General features: G+C 38.6%; 1 protein-coding gene across 1 annotated transcript in view; it reads left to right on the top strand.

Annotated features, from left to right (window-relative positions):
• SPON1 (spondin 1) overlaps positions 1-23,721 on the top strand; it is a gene marked incomplete at both ends in the record, with an annotated part of 176,230 nt that overhangs the window by 11,970 nt on the left and 140,539 nt on the right. The window contains one exon of the mRNA XM_084288308.1: positions 23,034-23,167. Within this exon, the coding sequence (XP_084144434.1) occupies positions 23,034-23,167 (134 nt within the window). The remainder of the gene's footprint in view (positions 1-23,033; positions 23,168-23,721) is intronic.

Here is a 23,721-nt window from a genome sequence, read left to right as displayed (position 1 = left end):
ATTCAGAGCCCAAGTCAATGCGTGCAGATCCCACCAGCTCTCTTCTGTCCATGAGCAGAAGCTGTGTGTTCTTCCCCCCCAGGCAGTGCTGAAGAGGACACATCCATCCCAGGGACTCTAAAGGAAGGTGTTTTAAATACCCCTTTCCTCCAGCCCAGGTAACCTACCGAAGGCATCATTGCTCCAGTCTCAGATAGATGAGTCACCGTCTGAAGAAAGAAATTTTAGCAAAGACATTTAACCCAGTGGCAATAGCCAGATGCTTTGCAGTTAGCACAGGCTAAACAGGCTATAACTGTGTATCTGGGCTCTGTTTTCATTGAAACTTCAGTTCAGCATCTTTTTCCTTACTCCTTCTGTTGCCATCAGGCTTTCCTTCCTAGATTTCCCTTTTTGTCTCATTGTTTGCCAGCTTCGTCTAAGGCTCTCAGCAATTATTTTGATTCTTTGTGGCTCTGCTGAGCTAGATCACCACTGTTATCTCCTTAGCTCTTATTATTTCTCTTTAATGCTCCGTGACTTACCCCTGTTGCAGTTATTTGCTGTTCTGCAGCATCAGAAAACCTTCAGTGTGTCAGTTCCAATCAGCAGGACCTCGGAGCAAGTGTCTGTTCTTTGCACTTCCACTTTGCATCAGGTTACAGAGCTTTTATCAGCTATTCCCTCGTCATCCCGACTTCTTCAGCTATTGCTGCCTGCAATCCTAGTTATGATAAGTTATAGATCTGGACAGTCACGCTACCCGCAGACTGGTACAGGGTTTTTAAAAGGAATGGACGTTGTGGGGAAACGTGCTCATTTTGATGCTTCTCTTCAGATAAGTACTGCCAGCTGCCAGACTACGATGAGTAGAGTGCAGAAGTGCAAAATTATAGAAGTACTTGAAAGCCTTCTCTCATATTGTGCTTTCTTTTCCCTTCAAGTGTTTGCAGGGGGGAAGGTAGGAGGGGTGGAGGTGATGGTAGAGACTGAGGCTCAACTTTGCAGTTTCTCCAGGCTGTATGGACATTTCCCCTCTTTTAAGAAAATCCTGCTTTCGGTCCTCTAGAGTTTCCAGAAAGGAACACGTGCACCAGTAAGAGGTCTCCCAGTTAAATTTAAGTGGTGCTTTGTTTGTGTTCTTTAATTAATGGTCTTGAGTGCCTTCAGAGAGTTTCTGGTGGTTTAGGATTGGAAATAGCTCTTACAAATTTAGGAATCTGTCTCTCTCACTGACTCACGAATGTCTGTTACAGAGAAAATCTTTTAGCTGCACTTCAGACCATATTAGAGATCTTCAGTTCCCTGGGCTCCGTGGTCATGAGGCAAGTCAGCTCTCATCACAACTCACTGCTGAATTCACTGCTACCAGCTGGAACCTGCTGTTTGCTGTGCCGTTTGTCTTGAGATCACTTTCTGAATTCAGCAGGCAATTTTGCATTACCACAGTGACCATGTATTTAGCTTTCATTATTCCCCACTGCATGCGTGCCCTTCTTAGACCTAGATTGCGGTCTGCCCTGACACTCAGCCTCCTTTGCAACTGTTCCCTCTCCGCGGATGGTAGGAACCTCTGGGTGTTTGCTAAGGGATACTGTTTCAGCTTCCATTGCTGTCCTGAATAGGTGTAATTGATTATTCTCTCTGCTGTGATAGCTCTTTCTCATGACCTAACAACCCAGGATCATTACTCATCTGATCAGTGTATTTACTCTACGTCAGAGCGGTGTGTGTAGACTATGGCCTGAATTCCTCTCCGTGTACCTCAGGACATAAAAGCCAGGTAATGATGAACAATATTGCTGTTTTGTCTTACAGTGACAGTGATGCAAGATTTCTTTAGGGAAATTAACGTATTTTGATTCTGGTGCATTCAACATGTTTGCTTTTCAGTACTTTATCCTAATACACATTTATAACTGCTTGTAGTCTCTTCACTTCATGCAGTCCTGAATGGAAATCCACAATGATGTCCTCAGAATAGGCAAAGGCTTGTAAAACTGAAAAATCTACCTTTTCATTTTAAACACATCAGATGTTTTGCTTCAATGATAGCCTTTACTCAAGAGACTTTGCAGACATATTTCTGATTAAAATACCTGTTTTTTTTTTTTTTTTCCTTAAAAGCTTTAAGAGAAGACCAGAATGTAGCTCTAAGACATCTCCTTTCCCTGACGAGACTGAGACTATTTGGGGTCCATGACCAAAAATCTATATAACATTGCTTTTTCTCCCAGATCTACTCTTGCAGGACTTTGGGAGTTTGTCTCTTTCCAGCACAGTGCTGGATTGCTTCAGTGTAACGTGGCCTTGTTCCTCCCTGGTTTCTGAAGTCTGGGATTTTAAGGATATCCCTAACTGAAAGTACTGATAAAGAAGAGCCTCTTCGGACAAACGGACTGAGATCTCTCATTAGGATTTCTCCTGGTCTGTCACCCCACATTCTGGTTCCCTCCAATTGTTTGACATCCCCTTAAACTCTGCTGATGATCACCTAAAAAATATTTCTTTCTGTTAATGTTAAGTCCTGTAAGAGAAGTTCTCAGTGTTCATCTAGGACCTAACTATGATTTTGGAAAGGTTTCTTGAGGCACTGCCCCGTGAGCCATCCCACTGATGCCGTTTGTTCAGTCCTGTCTGTTCTCCGGTGCCCTTTCTGTTTCCCACATGCACTGATCCCAGCGAGCCCCCTGCATCTTGTTCTGCGTGGATTACCTGGCTGCTGTCATCACTGCTCTAAGAGTCGTGCTTTTATTGCTGGCTTCTCATCTGCTCACTTGCTCTCTGACAGAATTGCCCTGATCCTACGCAAGACTCTCCTCTTACCCAGCAGACAAAGCTAGGAGATCTGGCTTTTACTCCGAGCAGGAGGTAAGGTGATCTCTGCCTCCCCTGGTCCTAGACTCGCTCCTTTAGTTTTGAGCCATTTCTTAAAATAGGGGGAGTTTTTCCCTTCTGTGTTGGCAGAACTTGCTCCTCCTCCCCTCAACCTCTTAGCTTTTTTTTTTTTGTTTTGTTTTGTTTTTTTTTTGGCTGTACAAGCGAAAGATCAGGGAACAGGCATTTTTAGATACGGTCTCACTACTGAGACCGGTCCTGAAATGATGCGCCACTTGCCATTATAGCTGTGCCCGAAATGACTCCTGACTTCTCCTCCAAGCGTTTCTGGAGGGAGCTGTTGCTGGGAGTCACCCCCAGTGTAAATATACCTACCAGCAGTCACTGACAGGGGACAGGACAGTTGTAAGTAATTACACTCCCCACAGCTGGGTAGTATTTTATTTTCTCACTCTTTGTCTTCAGCTACCCCCCTCCCTCCCCATTCCGTTGCCCTTTGCAGTTACTGAGAGAAACTGCAAATGGCATCTTCCACTTGTCTTTTCTGATGGCTCTGTAAGGGGCAGGCTGTGAATGTACGCTACAAGGGCAGCACAAGCAGAGTTTTCTGACCTAGGCACTTTTGATTTCAATTTGTACAGACAAATAGTGAATACCTATAGGGGCAAGACATTTCAAGACACCCTTATTGCTGGTAACCCGTTGGACTTTGTATACAAGATTTTTTTAATTAATTTTTCCAAATAACTATTTGCTGGACAGTATTTTGTATTTTGTCTGTGTAGTTACTTTTGATTATTAAAACAGCAGTGTATTAAAAACTAATTTTCCTATGAAAATAAATCAAGAGTAGCAAGAAATTCCTGATCCAGTTTCATAAAAGCCAGCGTTTGGCTCTCGAGAACGCTTTTCATAGCGCTCAGTAATTAGAAAGGGAAATTCCCTGCTGGTATAGAGCTACCATTTTGTTCCCCATTCCCTGCATTGTCACTGTGGGTAGGATTATTATGCAATCTCTGGCAAACTCATCCTAGCAGACTGCTTACTAATTTGTAGGCTGTAGGTGTAAATTGAAAAGCCTTCATCCTGCTTCTGTTTACTTCACAGATTGAACTGGGCTCCAATTATTCTCATCTGTGTGAATTGAGGCACTGTTGTTGCTCTTGCCTCTTTTTTTTGTCCTTGTGGGTGGGCATAGCTCTTTTAGACCTGCATTTCTTTTCAAAAGAAACATTTAAAAGAATGGGTACATAAGAAGCAGTTTTAGTACTTACTGTTCTATAACTTTAAAGATTTTATATATATATATATATATATATATATATATATAATTTTATATATATATATAAAGATATATATATATATTGCTACAGTCACTAGCATAGTACAGGTTCCTTAGGGCATTGCTGGTGTTTGTTCATGATTTGTCAGACACACATCAGGGTTTTGTTCTCTTGGAACTTATTAAATCTTTATTTTTTTTTAATTTTTTTTCATTTTTTCCCCAATTGCATGAGTAAAGCTGTCCTGCTTGCATAGCAGGCTTAATAATACCTGATGTTGTTTGGTTTAAGTCTGTTTGTCTCAAACCTATTTTAGCTAACCTACTGTTTTTTTTAAAGAGGAGAAGAACAGAAGGGGAGAGAGGGTACGTAAAGTAGCAAACAAATACCGAAACTGGATAAATACTTTATCCTGTGACCTGTTTTGAGCAGTAGATCACTTTCTTATGAAAATTAGCTACCTGTTTTATATTATTAATAGACAAATGCTTTCTGGAAGCTTCAGGGAGGTATTTTAAATGGTTGCTAAGGCAGCAGATTGCCTCTTATAGGTGGTCCTTTTGCTTTGGCCTCTGTACATGATATTGTGGGAACCCTAGATATAGGAATATAGCCAGAATCTGAAGTTAGTAAATTACCCCCCCCCACGCTAATCCTACCTGTTAAGAAAGTCTGCCCACACGTTGTGATAAATCCTAGTACTATTAAGATAATCATAAATGTTTTTTGAATCATAAATGTCTGTTTGTTGTACATGCAGGACCAGTGTATATTTTTTTTTTTTGGCTAGACACAATTTCTTGGCTTTCTATGAGATTCTTTCAGTAACCTAGTTTTCTCATCGTCAAAGGTTATCCAAAGTACGAACATAAATTAGAATTCGGTTATGATATATTTAGACGGTGGGATTATATAATAGCCTCACTTTCAAATATTGTGTGTTCCAAACGCTAATTTGGAACGTTTTTCTTAGAGGTTGAGTAGGATTTTTCTTAAGGATAAAAAATACCTATAAACTACCTCCTCAAAATTATATGTATATCTACCTGTTTTTTTTCTTTTAGCTCATTTTATGCTCAGTAATCAGCTCATCTGATTGCACTAGTTGCAAAATGTATGAAACCAACATAACAAACAGCCAGCTCTGCATGTGGTGCAGATGTTATGCAACTGCCAGCTTCCACAGAAAGAGCAGTGCACATAGCCACATCTTCCCATTTGCCTTTTGTTGCCAAGTACGAAAGAGATTTGACATAATTTCTGGAGAATAACAAACCTGATATAACCATTGTGGAAGCTGTTTCTGGAGCACCAACAGTTCTGTTCGTATTTTTACATCCATACACATGATGTGCAAAAAACTGCTTATGCCTGAGCCAAATAATCCAGAATAATGTAAATGTGGGAAGGACCTGGGCAAGGATAAAAATATGGAAAACATACAAAGTCAGGATAAAATGCTGAAGTTGCTGCTATTAAGGTGCTTGACTGTTGATGAAACCTCTTACGAATTTAGAGAAATCATTACTACGTTTATATTCTGATTAAATTTACTGCATCTGGTCCTAAAAATTTCCTGTTGTCAGTGCTACCAGATTTGCATGAACCTTTATGGATGTAATATAGCTTTCGAATGTGCTTTGATATGGCCTTTCTGCTGAAGATTTTGAAGTTTTTGTGTAAACTACATTCCATAAAAAAAAAAATATTATAGAATGTGGAGTTATCAAAACCAGTTTACAGAAAAATAAACTGTCAAGCAACTTAATCAAGATCACAAATCATACTTCAGCTGTGATTAAACTTCAGGAGTTCTGCTCCTTACGCACAGTGTTTGCCGCTTGAATCAAAAATGTTTAAATAGTCTTCTTTCTTCTTGCGTGTAAATACTGTCCATGCATAAAATAAGAAATGTTTGTGAAACATGTAACATTTCTGCCATGGGTGTAAAATATAACACGGGGATTTTAAAAGAAGAGCACAGAATAATACTGTCTGTTTGGTGGGGTCCCTAAAAGCAGTTCTGGTAATGGCAGCCATTGTGCTGGTATGTAACCTGAAAGATAAAGTTTTACTACAATATTTAAATGACAAAAAACCTTCCAAATACTCTTAGCACTTCGGGCTTGATCACTTAAGCCAATAAATGGGTCTGGATCCATGCTGCACTATAGTTCTTCCTTGTTGCCAGTGCAGAATCTGAAGGAGTAGCATTAATATGTATTCTGGATTAGTGAAGTGGATGGTATAATGCCTACTGAGCTCTGTGTAATACAGAAGTATTGTGCATTTAAAAAAATAAAACAATCCCAGAAGTAATAATCTCCTTATCTATTAAACATGATTCCTGACCTCTCATTTTAATACTTCTCTAATTACATGGTTCATATTCTGGAGATAAGGCATCACTTTTAAAGTGTCCATATCTCCTGAAAATTAATTTTTACTTCATATGTGGCCATCAGAAGTTATTTTCCCTCCTTTTGAGACAACATTTTTTATATCTTGTTTTTAAAGTCTTTTTACAGTGGCATGCTTCAGAGGATTGTTTTCTGAAACACTTTTACAAAATTTGCATGATTAGTGTGTATAAAGATGTAAAAGAAATTTATTGAGAATAATTCAAAATAACATTGAAACTCATGCCGTTGTGGTTGATCTTAAACGCTGAGATAGATTTCTTATATCACCAAAATTCAGCCTTAGAAACGAAAAAGACTTTTCAAGAGCTAGGAAGCACTTACTGGGCCATATTTAGTTTCTGCAGTGCAAATCTGTGTTATTGCTGGTGCTTCCATGCTGCTCGTGTTCTGCCGATGTTTGCATAGGTAGGTTAGACCGTTTGTGTCACTTCTGTTGATTCTGGATGCATCCTGTTCTCAGATTAAAAAGAACAGATTCAAAACAAACAAACATCCAAAACTTTCACAGCTATCTGCTGGAGGTTCTCACTTAACCTAGGAGGAAGTGTCAGCTGTTTATAACCCTGCATACCAACACTTCCTCACTTGTTAGAGAAGGCAGTATTGTCTGGATTCACTCTATTTGGTGCTGTACTTAATTTTCCATTATATTTCTTGCTTGCAGGACACCTTCCCTAACCTGTTTAAAGTCCTGTAACTGAAAGAAGCTTTCCTTCAGGTAGTGTTCTCAACCTTGAGCAGATGAAGTGTCATAAACGAAGACAAGGAAGTGTAAAGGAACCGCATCCCATAAACTGCACAAAATCACTGTTTTAGCCTTATTACAGATGCTTTTTGCTGTGTGTGTTCCATACGATGAGATTTGTATGCAATTTTGTCTGCCACTAAGAAAGAGTTAACATATAGGTAAAACAAACAAAAAAAGGTAGTTTGAGCCTTATTTTGCAAATTTGGAACTTCTAATTCCATAGCTGTAAATGTTGGTTCTGTTTGCTTTCCAATCTCTTAATTGCATGCCATCATTTTTGTGTTAAAGTCTCCAGGACGTGCGGCAGGACCTGAGCTTGTGTCACCCCTTAGCTAAAAGCTGTCATCATCGACATCAGTTAAAACACAGCTAGAAAAAGCTTAGTAGCCGGCTGCTACTTTCCAACTTCAGTTACGGGTAGAATTGCCCACATGAATTAAGCAGGGTGCTGTGGTGGTGGACAGTGCATGTCGTGCATGAGATGAGCACAAAAGCGCCGCGACTCTCCTAGAACCGTGCCTGTCCATTTTCAGACTCTGCACGCTGCCGTTTAAACATCATGTGGAGACATTATTATTATTCTGTGCTCAGTTCCATGAAATTCTCTGAATGTTTACATCTTTGAAAAGTATGACTAAGAGCATGCATAGGTGAAGTTCAGCCGTTTGGGACCTCAGTTTTGTTGATCTTTTTAGATGGCTCTTAGAAGCGCAGTAGGAGGGGGCTCATCTCTTTTATTCCACTGCAAATTGATTGTTTGCCAAAAGAAAAAGGAATGCTTTATTGGCATAACACCTGCTGCTGCCTTCTTTTGCATCACGACCGCTGCTGTCTCTTTGTATTTCAATGACCAGAGTAGTGGGGGAGAGCTGAGTGCAAAGATCCTGAGATTTTAAGGAATCGTCTCTAATATCCATCCATAGATGAACAGAAGGAGCGTATACTGGGACTGAGCATCAGACCAGCTGTAGCACACGAGCAATAATATCTCAAGCCTGCTTAAGACGGTTAAGATCATCAGCAGAAAGTATAGGCAATTTTGGTTGCCTTGCAGTTATTTGTTGTTTTCTTCTGTCACTTTTCTTTCTGTATGAAAGGCAGACCCAAACAACACAGAAGAATTATTTATTCTCCACAACTCAGGCTGGTAGCAAAAAGGGCTACACAGAGGGGTCTTTGAGTAACACAGAGGAATGGAACTGGTTGAAATGAGAAATGTCCTCTGTCAACAGTTAGCACTGTTGTGCTAACTAATGCAACAATTAAATGACTTGGAAATTTCCAATCAAAAGGTTGCCAGCACTTTATATGTAGATAAAAATGAAGCATGCTATTCCTTGTATTGCATTATTTATAATAGATCATAAAATATTGAAGCAACGCTACCTGAGGTGATGAAAAATCAAAACATGTAATTTCAGGATAGATTGTTACGAATGCATTTGGAATTACACAAATGTTTTACATGATATTGACTAAAACAGCATATTTTCAGAAGAAAAATGTATTTTGACAAAACTATGTTATGAAACTGGAAACTCTGTGAACTAATATTTTCCTACTTCGTGCTGTTAGTAGTCAGAGGAGTTCCAAAGCCTAAATTTCAGTGAAAGGCCACCAAGTCAACTAGAAACAGCTTATTTTCAAGCATGTCTTTGGAACAATGGAATATCTTTTTAGAAATCTGTCGTATTTCACCTGGATTTGCTGTGAAGGAAAACACTGGAAATAGAACCAAAGTAAATACAGTTTTTGTTCATTTAAATCCCGCGTTATAACTTATTCCATTCTACATATTCTTGATGCCATACACGTTTGCCTGTTTCGCAATGATGGAATATCACTGAGAAGATTGTTGTTGCTAGAGATCTGCAAGTTTAAGTTTTCCTTGCTTATGTGTCAAACTGATTTGGAAATGAATTTTCTAGTTTCTTAATGAATGTCACAAAAAGCTGTTTTTTTTTCCCCAAAGAAAATGTACTTAACTCCCCCTCAGTCTGCAACTGCATACACTGAATTTCTATTTGCCCTAATGAAATTTCAAATGAAACAGCTTCACAGTTTTGATATACATATTCAAGAGAATTAAATTCCTTTGAGACGGAGATATTTTTTTTCTGAAGCTTTTGTGCTCTGTCATTTGCATGTACGGTATGATGGGAGTGCACATTTTTAATTGGAAAGTCTATTTACAGCCATGAAGTTGACACACGTAAAGAAAGCTTATATTTCAAAACAACACGCCGAGACATCAGGAGGCGCAGACTTAATCTAATGTTTGTATATATGGGGTTGCTCTGAAATCCGCCTGCAGCTTTAGCTCTTGTGTGGCAGTGCCATAAATCCTGGATCTTTATTTTACAGTCAGCGTAGCAGTGTCACGGCAAGAGATGCGTGCAGGTGGTGGCCCACCTTCTCCCTTGGGACCCTCCTGTCCTTTCTGCCTCGGAGCAGGGCTCTCTGCACAGGACCTGGTTTCAGGCATGCCTGCCTCACCTTCGTCCTGCAGTGATGCCATTCTTTGGGAATTGGCTGTCCCCTGCACCATTTTTCTTGGAAATGCACTGACGACGCACAAACTCTTTTCAGAAGCAGATCAATCAAAATCACTGTCTTTAATAATTCCCTTAAAAAATGGTGTGCTCGAAATATTTGACAAGATTCATGGTCCAGACGCTAATACAGAAGTACAGCTAAGCAAACGTGCTATTCAATGCATTTTGGGATGCTAAATGGCATCAGGGTGGCCGCAGGGCTGTGCAGAGCCCCTGTACAGATGTGTGAGTGGGGAAGTTTTCTTTTAGATCCTAATGCAACACCAACCTTGGAGCTGTTTACCCTGTGCAAGTATTTTGTAGCATTTTAACACTACATACACAGCAACACCTGCATAAGAGTATGCTGCTTTTTTCCACTAATCTTGCTAAATGTGCTGAACTTCTTCAGCCTTTTGGTTAGGACGAAATCTTTTCACCGAGGCATACTTCTGATTGTCATGCCGGGTTTCGTGAGTAGGAGATATGTTGAACAAACCTCATCTTCATCATTTTACCCTGCCTGGAATTAATATAAAAGCAAGAAACCACAATATTATTATTTTTTGTGGAACTTAAAGGGCTGTCAGTTCTTATAGTGTTACTCTGTGCACAAAGTACAATTTGATACAGTTCAGTTTCTGTTGTTGCAGTTTTTTTTTTTTTTTTTTTCAGTGTTTCAATTTACAAAGCTATGAAGGATTTTATTATATCTTTCCTAAGATTCTGTATTCATTTTTTTTTTTTTTTTCAGAATCCATTTCCACATATTTATTTCCCTTGAGAAGATTTTAAAACTCTCCAGCAGCCACCTTGTACCATGATGAAATATATTGTTATAGTCAAGGGAACACAGAACTTTAAAAATTCCTCTAAATTACTTTTTCATAATACTTTTGCCATTGTTTTGCACCCTTTCTGAGCATCCTGTGTCAGAGAGCATTCAGGCAGAGCGTCAAAAGGCTGCTTTTATACAAATTCAGTTTTAATATTTGGCGTTGGGAGGTTTTCATTCAGGCACAGCGCTTAACCCGTGCGGACTGCAGGCAGAGTTTAATGAGAGGCTACCAACTACTTGCAAAGAAACCAAAAGCCTGCCCACAGGGCTCCCCTTCTCGCCAAGGCACGGCTTCAGTGCTGCCTGGCTGCAGCCTGTCTTTCTGAAGCAGATCCTCTCCTGCCAGAAGGGAGAAGGCAGAGCTTTCTGGCTTCCTTGAAACTCTCAGCAAGCGCGTTTCGCTTACCAGAAGGGTACTCCAGGTGATGTGAAATTAGGCTTTATAGAAAAACCTGCACACAGAGAAATAGTTCATGAATAGCCTGTGTGATCTGCGGTGCCTTTTAAGCGAGGAGAGAATCTGAGGATCTGCACGCTAATAGTTCAGTGGCATTTCAAAAGGAAAAGGAGCCATAGCCTGGACTGTTAGCTCTTGGCTGTGCCTGGTGTGCCAGCACGCACTCGTACACGCACAAAGAACCGGTGACTTTGTAATTGCTCACAACTCTTGTCAGTGCTGTCACCAACCATGCCCTGCACCCCTTCTCTATGAGCAGTATTCCTGAGCTGATGCCAGTAACTGTGCAAAAGGTTCGTCAGCTCTTCCAAGGAGGTAAAAGCCTTCTTAAATTTATCTGTATAAAGCCTGTAGTTCCAGATCAACAGTATTTCTGCTCGAAATGCGGTTTTAGCAATGGATTAACTCTCTCTGAAGTAGATAATGTTCTGTACACAGCCCTCTGAAGGCTGAGGGAATTTGTGTGGAATACGCTTGGACCAGGTTGGGATGTATATTTTGGCACTGAGAAATTCACGAAGACCATGTGTGCCAGACCTGCTGATGCTTCAAAGCTCCGGCATCAAGCAGGACAATCATGCTATTAAAAATATGTATTTTTCTGTAATCCTTAAATCCCTTCTTAACTTAAATGAGGAGCTCCAAGTGAGGTAGCTATTCTTGGCAGCGTCTTCTTAATGCTGAGTGCTGTAATACTTTCTAAAATGAAGGATAAATGAAATGCCTGAACAGAGTAAGTAACTGAGAAATGCTGATCCAGGAAAACATGCAGACTTTACTCTGTATTTCAAATGACTTTCATCAGTTCCGATGTACCTAGCAGCAGAAGAGGCATTACCTTTGTACTTTACTCCCCAGTATTGTATCATATTGTAGGAGAGTGTCATCTCTACAATACCATTATCGACTATACTGGAAAGGAAGCCCCATCTAGGTTTAAGCACACGTTGCAGTTGGTGATGGTTAGAAAAGGTTCCTTTGCCTGACAATTAATGCTCTGACGAATGCAAAACAGAGTGGCTGGGGAAGAAGGAAGGCTGTTATCATCGCTCTGCAGGAAGAACTGAGACACAGAGGTGGCTGCAGTAGGAGAGCTACGTATGTGGTTTGGCTAGCCACTGGATAATTTCTTCCTTACCTGGTGTTTTATGTGTCTCCTTGCATTTACCATTCCTTTTCCTTTGATCAGCTGGTCTTGCAACTGGGTTCTTATCTGAGATGCTGTGCTGAAGGAAAAGGCTAGTTCCTGAGTAACAGTCGCAAATTAAATTGGCAGGGAACCTGGAGTTCTTGCCACAGAAATGTAAATGAGAAGTGCCTGTGTGAGCAGAAGATAAGGAACGTCCATGTCTTCTCTGCAAATATTTCTCTGGCGCTCCCATTGCTTGTGGACAGCTCATTACTGTGCTAAAGATACTGTTATTATACAGTTGTGGCAGTGGTACATAAATGATAATCTTATCGAAGGATTCCTCGTGTAATTCGTTTCAAAGGGAAGGGTTACACCCTCAGCAGCATCACTGAATACCAACGTTACCAAAGTGCAGGAATTGGTAGGTGGCGATACCCAGCACGTGTGCTTGCTTCCTGTTACATGAAATTCAGATTTCCTTGTCTGTTTTTACTTAAGCTTTCCAGAAGTGAGGATGTGAATGGTGGATTTAGGACTGGATCACGTTTTCTCTCTCTTGTTACGAACAAGAGGATTTCAGGTTTTCAGTTGTTTGCATTTCTCATCCATTTGAGAGCTTAAAGCTTATTTTGATGGTGAATGAAGTTCTGGGCTGCTGAATTCTAAACATGTTGTTGACTGGGCTTGAATGGTGCTTATTAACAAAACGTCTATTAGTTCCAGTGAAGGCACATCCTTTCAACTATTTGTAAATGGTATATTAGTTCAAAGAGTTTCATGTATTGACAGAAGAAAAAACACGTGGGCTCAGGCAGGTAAAGACAGTTGCTGCAGAAATAGGGGAAAATCCTAATACTGGTGCAAACAGGTTCCTACAGTTTCAACAAATTATTAAGAATTTGCTGACAAGATACTCCGTGTTGGATTTGGCAAAATGCTAGTGCTGATTTTTAGCTAAATTTACAAATACAGCAGGAAAACGTGCTCCCAGCAATCATATAGCCCTTCAGCTTTTCACAAGCATATCCATAAAACATAACTCTAATTCAAGCTGGATTCAGTCCTACGAGGTACTGAGCACTCTGATCAGTGACCTTCAGTGCATGCTTAGCATAAGATCTGAAGTTAAGTGTACATTTATGAATCTTTGTTTTATGCTCAGACAGGAAGAATCTGAATGAATTCTTTACCAAATGGATTTAGAAAATGTAGGGGAAACATATAATTTGTAATGTATACTTAGAGGTTTTTTTTCTTTTCTTTCCTTTTTTTTTTCTTCTTTAAAATGTTATATGTGCTTCTCCATGCATGAGTGGCCCACTGAGCCAACCAGAGATTAATCTTTTATTCACAGAAAGTTTCTTATGAATTTTTGGTGCTGGCAGAAGCAACACCATATATATATAAGCAGCAGCAACATGGGCAAAGTGCTCGTGCTGGCTTAAATGTAATCTCCTGACAGAGACGTGAGAAGACTATCGATGAGCCCTAGTTCAAGACACCATACAAGGTCAAGTCTGGGGGGAAAACTCAGTCTGTCTTGTGCCTTTTCAGCTAAGGATGTTTGTTTGTGGGGGTTGGAAACAAATGTGGGAGGAATTTTGATACGGTTTTTAATTGAACATTTTTAAGTTTTTAAGTTATCACTGTTAGAACTGACGTGGATCTCAATCCTGGGCTGGCAAACCAGTGCTAGAGGGGACTTTCAGTTTTTGGGGGAAACATTTCAATCTTGCGTCACCAGAATAAAAATGCCAGTATACTGACCCTTTTAATGCAATGTATCAATTTTCACAATTGTTTGACTGGGGGGAATTTTTTCACCCAAGACATGGTTTCTAGTCAGAGGAAGAGGTCTGTCAGAAGTGACAGAAGACTTTGAATCTGGGTGGAGGGACAAATGTTTTGAGTCGTCTAGAACACGGATTCCACCAGGGTGTTTTGCAGCCCCAAGGAGTGCTCCTACGTGCAGGAACAGTCAGCTTCAGGGTTGATTTCTCAGTCTTTTCCTCTTTGCTTTGTAGAAAGAGTAAAATACTTCCCTGCTGTCCGAGTGAGAAGACTGGCTTCACAACTTGGAGAGAGAGTCCTTGAAATGGAGCAGTGATTTGAAAACACATCAGTGCTTTCATGACCTGACTGTAGAGGCAGTTCTTCCCTCGGTTCAGTGAGAACATACGTGAGGTAGAACGGATCAGAGAAGAGAGTGGCTGAAAGTTACTCTTTTTTTGGCAAAGTTCACGCTTTTAGTGAGCAGCTAGATTCAGGACGGACATGGGAATCTGCATCTTGCATTTCAGAAGTGGGGTCTTAAATGTTGGTCCCAGAGCATGCTCAACTATAATGCCTTTCAGCTTTTGCAAGATAAAGATGTGAATAAGGTTTTCCTTCTTAGACCAGTGTGCATGACAATCAGAATCCAAATATATTTTGCAAAACAAGGTCCTTATTCCTAGCAGTACTTAAATTTCAATTTTAAAAGTAATTAAGTAATTTCAATTTTAAAAGTAATTATCCCTTAGTATGCTGTCAGAGCATCCTCAGCTGTAAAAGATGTAATTCTCAAACTGGAGCTCTGCCAGACTTGGTTTTGTTCTGCCTGCTGGGTTCTGTGGGCATCAGTGCAACAAGCTGGGAGATCTTTGGCTGAAGTGGGCTGTTCATTTTACCAAAGTGAGACAGAAGGGTGGTACATGGGGCAATCCCTAGCTTCCCTGGATTCACCTGACTTGAATTCCTAGTTGATTCTCAAAAGTACTTTTCCATCCAATTTGAGCTATCGGTATGGCACAACATAGGCTGAATATCTGACATCTCATATTTAATCTCCTGAAGAACTTCTGTTTATGACGTCTGAGGCCACTTTGAGGCGTGACAAGCTGTTAAGGATAATAATAGGTGCGTTTTTAAAGAGCATTGCACATACCATTTTGGAAAAGGAGCTCAGTGTCTGCATCTCCACTAGCAATTGGGAAACAGACCACACTGAAGCGATTTGAGAGGGGTTGCTCAGCAGTGAGGCTCACATTCGTGAGTTCCAACTGAGTGCTTTATCCACATTGCTATATTTTATCTCACTTTATTTTATGAGGCTGTGAAAAACTTTTCTTTCTTTGCACAACTTCCAAATGTCTTTTATGTGTCTAGAAAATCAGATTAAAATAGGTTCTTATATATGAAGTGGCTAATCGTGTTATATATGACTAGACAAAATGGCAGGAAATATTCTCAGGGAAGAGCAAGAGGTTGTTTTTTAGAAATGTGTGAATATTATAAGCTTAAATGAATGGTCCTAACTGTAATGACTGCAAAAGAAATGTGCAAAATCCTAAAACTTATACTACTTTAGGATTGTTTTATAAAAATCCATGATGGTTTGCGAGGTTGACTTTTTATAAAACATCACTTTCAGCAAACAACATTTCTCCCAAGGTGAAAGCAGCTGAGACACCACATATCAAACGTTAACTTTTCCCTGCCAAAACTACTTACCAGTTTGAAACAGTGGTTATTTTTTGCCAAGTGACTAATATTCATACGGAAATAGTTTGACAGTAACACTGAATATGAAAGAATCCCTCTGTGAAAGCATTACCCAGCAAACGCTCCATTTATCTTCGTTGAATTTATTGTGGTTAGTCTTTTCTGAAACAGGTATGTTAGCACTGTAATCATGCAGTTTTGGGTTGGTCTTGGCTCAGGTGATGGAACTGCAGCTAGAGGACTGCTCTGATTAATGCTGACTGTTCCTGTGGGGCCTCTGCCAGCAAGGGATTGCCACGGCACAGCCTTGCTCGGCATCCCTGTCATCCCTGCTGGTTGTTACTCTGTCTCAGGGCTGTGGTAGGATGGTTCTGCATCTTAATCCTCAGAACAGAATTGCAAAAGTAGTATTTCTTCATTGCCATTTGACCGAGTGTTCATAAAATCAATCCTTTCCCATGTGCTCATTTCATGCTTCCAAATGCAAGCTGTATTTAGTCCACAAACAAACCCTGATTGCATTGAAAAGCAAGTTCAGTTTTTTAGCTACTACCTGAATGTAACAGAAACAAACACAAAACAAACAAACAAACGAAAACCAACACAAAAGTTAGTGTGCTGAACTGTTCAGTACAGCCTCTGACCTCAGTAAATTTACTCTAGATTTAGGTCCTCACTAAATTATATGTTGGGATGAGCCAAAAATTTCTTCAAAACTAAAATTTTCGGTCATGGTCAAAATTGTGACATTATTTCAAATGTTGTAAAATGAGCTGTGTAGACTGAACGTGAACTGAAGCGTGAAGCCTTCAACCATTTGCCATGTGGGGCATGGAGCAACTTGCAACTTCTGTGCAAAACGTCACAAGAAGTCCCCTTCCAGTTTACTTGTGCTGATTTGTGCACTCTGTTGCTTACACCGGGGCATTCTCTTGGGCAATAGTCAACTGGTGCTCTTCAAACCTTTACGTGCCAAGGTGAAAAAAACAAGTTAAATCTTTAGAGTAATTTCCTGTTTCTGATGAGGATGGTTGGATAGGATTGGCTGCATTAAGAAACCAGAATTTTTGAAGGGATTTCATATGGTAATACTGTTCAAAAAGATTTTGCTCTTTCCTTGCTGGATCCTTGTGGTTACTAAGAGCTTTTCATACATGAAATGAGAGGAATTTTCTTAGTCAAAAGAGCTACTTTTTGAAAAAACCTATAGATGGAACAAAATGAGATTTATAGCTATGAGAATAATGACAGCTTTCCATGCCTAATAGAGTTTCTCTGTTAGAGATTATAAAAGTAATATGTTATCTGGAAAAAGCTGTATTATCTGTCAAAAATGCTAGTAATGTAGTCTGATAAAGGAGCTTCAAACAGTTCAGCCAACCATTTTCATATAAATGTTAATATTACAGCTAAGGATAAAAATTCATAGGAAACAAAACTTGGTTCTTCTTTTGTGAACCTTAAATCCACTCTTTGTGACTGCATAGATAGAAATTTCTCAATTCATAACAACCAGAGTTCATATGTTGAAAGTTTCTGGTGTGGCGTTTTCTTGATGGACCGTTTTCAGTCTACTTGCTAATGCCTTCGGCACAAGCCCAGGAATTCAACAAGTCACATTGATTGAGCTAATTGAGAATCGTTCAAACCCAACAGAAAGTATGCAATTTAACATTTTGCAAATGCTAATTGATGACAAGTTGTTGTTACCCATCACTGTTGATACAGGTGTTCTTTCTTCCTATATATTGAGTTAAGTAAAGAAGAAATTGCTGTTAAGCTTTCCGTAAGCAGTTTCTCAGCAGGACAGGCTGCTTGGCGTAGATGCTGGTAGTGCAGTGCTTTATGCTTGTTGTATGCCAGGTTCTTGTTACACCAAACTGTTTTCTTCCTCTTGTTTGAATTGCACCTTGAAGTAGACCTTATGGCCTGTCCTCTGGTAGATGTAATATAGCTTCTAGGTTAGTTTAGCCTGCAGACCAGTTTGCAATACAGTACGACATAAACAAGGTTCTTGATAGTGAATACTTTTGGGACATGTTAATTAATAAGGTTCTCAGACTGGATTCTCTCAGTAGCTTGTCTTTCCTGTTGATATCCAACACAGCCTTTTCACAGTGAACACACTGTTCAAAATTTTTGGTTGAAAGAAGAGGACAAGTGGACGGAATTCAAATACTTTTCCCTATAGTGTCTCACACACCATTTAGTTAGTTAATGTCTTGGAAGCTACATGTATCTCTTAGTTTTTCTTCTCTTGCATCAAAGACTTGATCTGACTATCTAGCATCGTACTTTTGTAGAAGTGGAAGGGTCCTTTTTTTACTGCAGGCTTCCAACTACCTTGTGCCTGCGATGAAAAACAAGCAGGTATCTGGACACACGGGCAGCCAGGTGGAGCAGCATGAATCCTGTGCTGGTACTGCTTTCACAGGACTTACCATCACATTACCTGACTACATTAAACCTTTGATTGAATAAAATCTCTACTCAGGTAATGATTACAGAATTAAATTTGACTTCCAATAACAAGTTTGTAGTCTATTTATGTAAAGTCTGTGCTAGGAGTTACATAGTAATAAACTACGTGCACGTTTTAGCCATGCCCTTCTTTGACAGATGTGCATACTGTTCACCAGTGCTCCGAGGTGGCTGGTCCAGTCTTCACGTGCAGTGCTAAAGAAGGCAACTCTCAATGAGCCCAGCAGTGCTTATTAATGCTACACAGCTTTGGATTGCAGACTGCAGCAGGACAGATCACTGACACTTCTTAAAAACGTCCCATAGATGTTTGATTCATCTAAGTATAAACTCCAAAGGAAATACCGTGTCCCTTATTCAAAGAAATCGATTACAAAGGAAAGTGTATCTTCAAGGTAGATATGCTAAGACTTTGTACATCAGTGCTTTTCCCTTCCATATAATAAGCTCTGTTCTAAATTAAATCCAAAAGACCAAATATTATTACTGTTATGTAAACCCAATGCTTTCTTCATAACGGGAAAGTTTCCTCAAGTAGATTGCAACATTCTGGAAGTCTGACTCCTTATTAACTCTTCCAAAGAAGAAAACTGCCTACAAAAATGCTTGTCTTCTGAACTTTTTTTTAAAATTTGGTCGTTCCATTAGAGCACAGATGTTCAGTGGGTGGAAAGTGATGATGTGTCCACACAGAACAAGGAATGGTGCTGAAGGTCCTTGCCAGTGGTTTAAACAGTGGACACAAGCCAGTAGAGGATTTATGTAACTTCATCTCCTTTGTACTTAATATTAATTCCTTTCTTTGTGGTGTACATAACTATTTTTGTATGTATTTCAACATTTTAACACCGGTGTACGTTTTTAAGTGCCTTTAACAGCAGAGAGGGTTACTTCCTGAATTAGCTTATTTGACTAACACTTTATAGAAGTCAGATAGTGAGGTCTATCTCTCAGCATGAAATGTTGTAATTCTTAGAAAAGCAAACCACTCATTCATCTGTTTAACAACCAAGCATTTATCCAGTCCTGCTTTTCAGGAACACCCAAAATTCCTCAACCTCTTCAATGTTTGGACTAGGCAAAGAATGCAAGATTGAACCTGGGGCTGGTAAACTTTCCCTTTTAATATCCTTACTTCCATGTTTGTAGATTTATAAAAGTTCAGCCAAATTCTACTCTCTGTGATGCTCATTCAAATCCAGGTTAACTCCAAGAGTCTTGTTCAGGATTTACACTAGTTTCCCTGAGGGAATAAATTATTCCGATAATATTATAATCGTAATAGAAAACAAACCAAAAACAAAAGCCACTAAATAAAATGTTAAGACTTCATATCATTGAATTCGTGGATTCAAAAGAATTCATTGCATAGAGATATACTCCCTTTGAGACCTCAGATTCTTGGGCCAAGTGTTCATGTTAGCTTTTAGGATTTTTGTTTAATATACAGTTAGTTTGCTGGTCCATTCTTGAAAATGTGAGGCTTCCCGTTACACATAACCTAGAGTTTAGCAGGCTATAATTTTGCAGATGCTACATTTTAATCTGCATGCTTTTTTTCCTGCCAGTTCTTTCCTTCTTGCCTATGTGGTCTGACTTGATTCCAGAATTAAAATCAGGATTGTATTATTTTCAGAGATTACATATCTTTTTTTTCTTTTCTTTTTTTTTTTTTTTTTCCCCAGCGTTGGCCAGGATACTATTGCTTTCCCGTGTGTTATGTGAGACTGCAATAATATCATCCACCACCCTAAAATATTGTGTCATTTGGAGTCCTGTTATATAAGTGGTGAACCATTCCTGTATTGCACCTTGGAACTTACTATAGAAAATCAAACCTCCATGGATATGGAAGAAACCCCACCTTTTAAAAAATACATATACGAGATGTTTTTGTATTTTCCTGAAGTACTAGAATCTGAAATTTATAAAATATCTTAAAATATGTATTTTAATATCTCAGATCATCTGGCATTTGAGTTTTTCTAACTAATGTGTGAGTTCTGTACTGTATTCTATCAACATCAGTAGTCTTTATTAAGAAAGCTTCAGTTTAATTTTCCTTCAAAGGAACCCTTTTTTTGGAGGACTTTATTCTTTTATGGTCATTTTTCCCACCAAACACTTATGCAATAAGTATTCTTGCTTTGATGGTAACTGATGCAGGAAATCATGATGTAGCCTTGAGGTTCAAACACTGTCTCTTCTTCCAGGACTGTGCTCTAAAACACAGCCAGAACTTTTAAATTATTTCTTTTTGGTCATCTGTATTCCTTGAGAAAATTCATAACTTGCAAGGTTCAGCAGTTTGGTAGGCTACAGAAATGCGAAATATACCTGCATTTATATATTCATTTATTGCCAGTGGAAATGTGCATGGATGTGCTTCAATTATTTAGAATTTAGACAAATATTTTGGCTTCTGTTTTTGCAGTAGCTGGAAATTCTACCCGCAATAACTACTCATAGTTGCTCCATAGCTCTTCTCTTAAGTATTAGTTGTTGGATTTTTTTTTATTTTTTTTTTACTTTTATTTTTGTTTTGTTTCATTTTTCCTTGTGAAATTCATTGTTGTGCAAAAAAGCAGGGTTGACTTGCCTGCAGAAAAGAATTTACCTAACACTTAAATGCATCACAGATGGGTCTACAGTGATGACTGTGGGAAGAATCATGTCTAGGGATATGAAAGCAGCTGAATGCTTGTTAGCTGAAAATAGCAACTCTGTGCTTTGAGAACACAGATTCATTTCAGTTGGCCTTCTCCAGAAACATTCCTTGAAGAAGTGTGTTTCAGACAAGAGCTACGCTAGATTTGTAAAAAGCAACATGTGAAAGGTTCATTGAGTAACTTTTATCTGTTCAGCCAAAGTATTTACACTTACCAGTAAGTGCTTAATCTTACTTGACCTGAATTGAATATATTTTTGACGTTTTTATGCCAAGATGTCAGTTAAGATAGAGCAACAGCAGTTTTTAATAGCCACAGAACATGGAGCTAGTGTAACTCATCCAGTGATTTGTAGTGGTTCTGTTTTTCTAGAAAATATATCCTTCTTGAGAATTTGTAGATGACCTTCTCACAGCCATTTCAACGTGAATTATCCTTTAGTCTTATGAAGTGCAATATATAATGGTATTTTATTTTATATAAATTAAAATCACATATTCAAAGCTTCCGTGATTTTTTTTATTTTTTATTTTTTTACTTTTTACTGTGATATATGAACAAAAGATCACTTGATGTGCTCCTCAGTAATTGAGACAACCTTTCTGAGAAATATGTTGCCAGAATAAGGCAGACAGAATAAATACTGTTGATGATCAAGGCAGAACTGTAGATTAGGGACTTTTTAATGTTCAAGTTAAGAGAATTAGATTGGAAGCAGTAGTACAGTAGAGCAGTGCCAGTTTCAGCTTATACTAGCTCCCATGTTTTCCAATACCTCACATTAATTAAAATCTAGCAAAGTAGTAGCTGCATACATTATGTTTACTCTGATTTTATGCAGCATTGAAAAAGTCAAAGAATATTAATGGCTTTAGATTTAAAACTCGTTAACCACCATCGTATTGACCAGCTAAATAGAGTTTAAATTCACTCCTCTGTGTCAGTGCCTCTCTTTTGTCATGGAAAACAAGAAATAGATTTGTTGGGTCAGCTAGAAATGTTTGGGAATGCAGGCAGTAGGATTGGGTAAGGCAATGTAGATGCCTGCTCACTGAAGCAAATCTGGTCAAACTATAGATAATTGTCTTTTTTTTTTTTTTATAAGGTAAATTTGTATTTTGAGTCAAAATACTTGTTTAAAGTTATATTTACAGATGAAGATGGTTTTTTAATGTAATTTGGCAAGAGTGTGTGTTATTAAAACCAGAATTCTGAAAAAAAGCTCCTTCAGGGATGAGTTTTGCTCTGTCTCAAAACAATATGATTTATAATTTGTTGCCTAAAACATGACCCAATGTAGTGTGAAATTTTACTTCATCAATGACAGTGGACCACTGAATAATTTTGAAGAGAAAATTTGCAGTATCACAGTATTGGCTGTTTCCAAATAAAACTTGGCAGCTTCTGGTGAATTTTCTTTCAGATCTGATGAACAGAAGGCTTAAAGTACAATCCATGAAGTACATATGTAGTGAGAAAGCTATTTTGTCACAGACACTTTTGAGTAAAATCCTTGGAACAACACCAGTTCCAAGTCAGCCTCTCTGGTTTTGTGTTAACTTATGTCACTTAAACCTTTCTGTTCAGTATCATTCACTCATAAAAGTAAAAATGTGTGCATATTGGACTAAATAACAGACTCTGAATTATAAATCAATATGATTCACGTGTTACCTCTTCTGACCTGGAGATTTTTATTTTTATACCTGGTGAAAAATACTCTTTAAACAAAAGTTAGTTTGAAAGAAAAGAAAAAGTAAACAATCTGAAAACCTCTTTTCTAGCTTTTTCCATGTGTCCTAACCAGTTGCTATAATTAAAAAAAGAAAAAAGAAAAAGGAAATGTTGCATCCTTAAATATTTTCAGGTCATTAATATTTACCTGGAACTCCTGTAATCAGAATCACAAACAAGGTTATTTGCAGCTGTGCATAGAAAGGACAATCTTATATAAACTTAGAACTGAAATATTCTTCTATATCCATTTTTTTTCTATTATAGTGAGTTATCTGCATGTTTTAAAATCAATTTACCAAGTAGTGCTGTGCTAAGCAGAGATTATTATAAGTAATCCCAATGAAAGAAAACATGAACTGACAGAACGCATTTGAGAGATATTGTCTATGTATGTCCTTACCCTTTTACATGCTTCTCTTTATTTTCCTTAGATCATAGATGAAGAAGAAACGCAATTCATGAGTAATTGTCCTGTTGCAGTTACTGAGAGCACACCTAGAAGGAGGACACGCATTCAAGTGTTTTGGACGGCTCCTCCTACTGGCACAGGCTGTGTAATTCTAAAGTGAGTATTTTTATGCATATTAAACTTATCATTAAAGTCAAATTCAATGAATAGTAAATCTATGATTTATTAGATTACGAACTGAGTTCTTAGATACTTTCTTCTCACTTAGTGCATTTGAACAAAGATAGTTCTACTTGCACAGTTAAATGTTAATGGCTTAGAGCCCAAGTGTTCGAAAGTTACTTGATGCTTTCAGTTACCCTTGAGTTGGTAACCCTAATGGAACTTGGTAGGCTCTCAGTCTACTGAAAATTTTATTTCTATTTATTGCACCTGAAAACCTAAAGATTCTGAACCTTTAAGATCAAAACTGCATCCTTCTCACTGAGATGCATATAAAAAAATCATGGTCTAGGTTGAGATGAACAATAGTTCTGTAGTCAGGAGTTCCTAAATGGACCTTTATCAGTAAGAACAGATTTGTTTATAGGTGAGTACTTTCATTATTTAGAGCAGGTGTCCTTTTCCTGTTGATTTCCTATTATCTCTTTAGTTTGCTGCATGTGTACTCATGCTTTTCAAGCAGTAGACAAAGGCAGTATTATGTAAGT

The sequence above is a fragment of the Netta rufina genome (genome assembly GCF_964035555.1).
Source record: "Netta rufina genome assembly, chromosome: 5".
NCBI lineage: Eukaryota > Metazoa > Chordata > Aves > Anseriformes > Anatidae > Netta > Netta rufina.
This window is presented reverse-complemented; position numbering and strand designations above follow the sequence as displayed.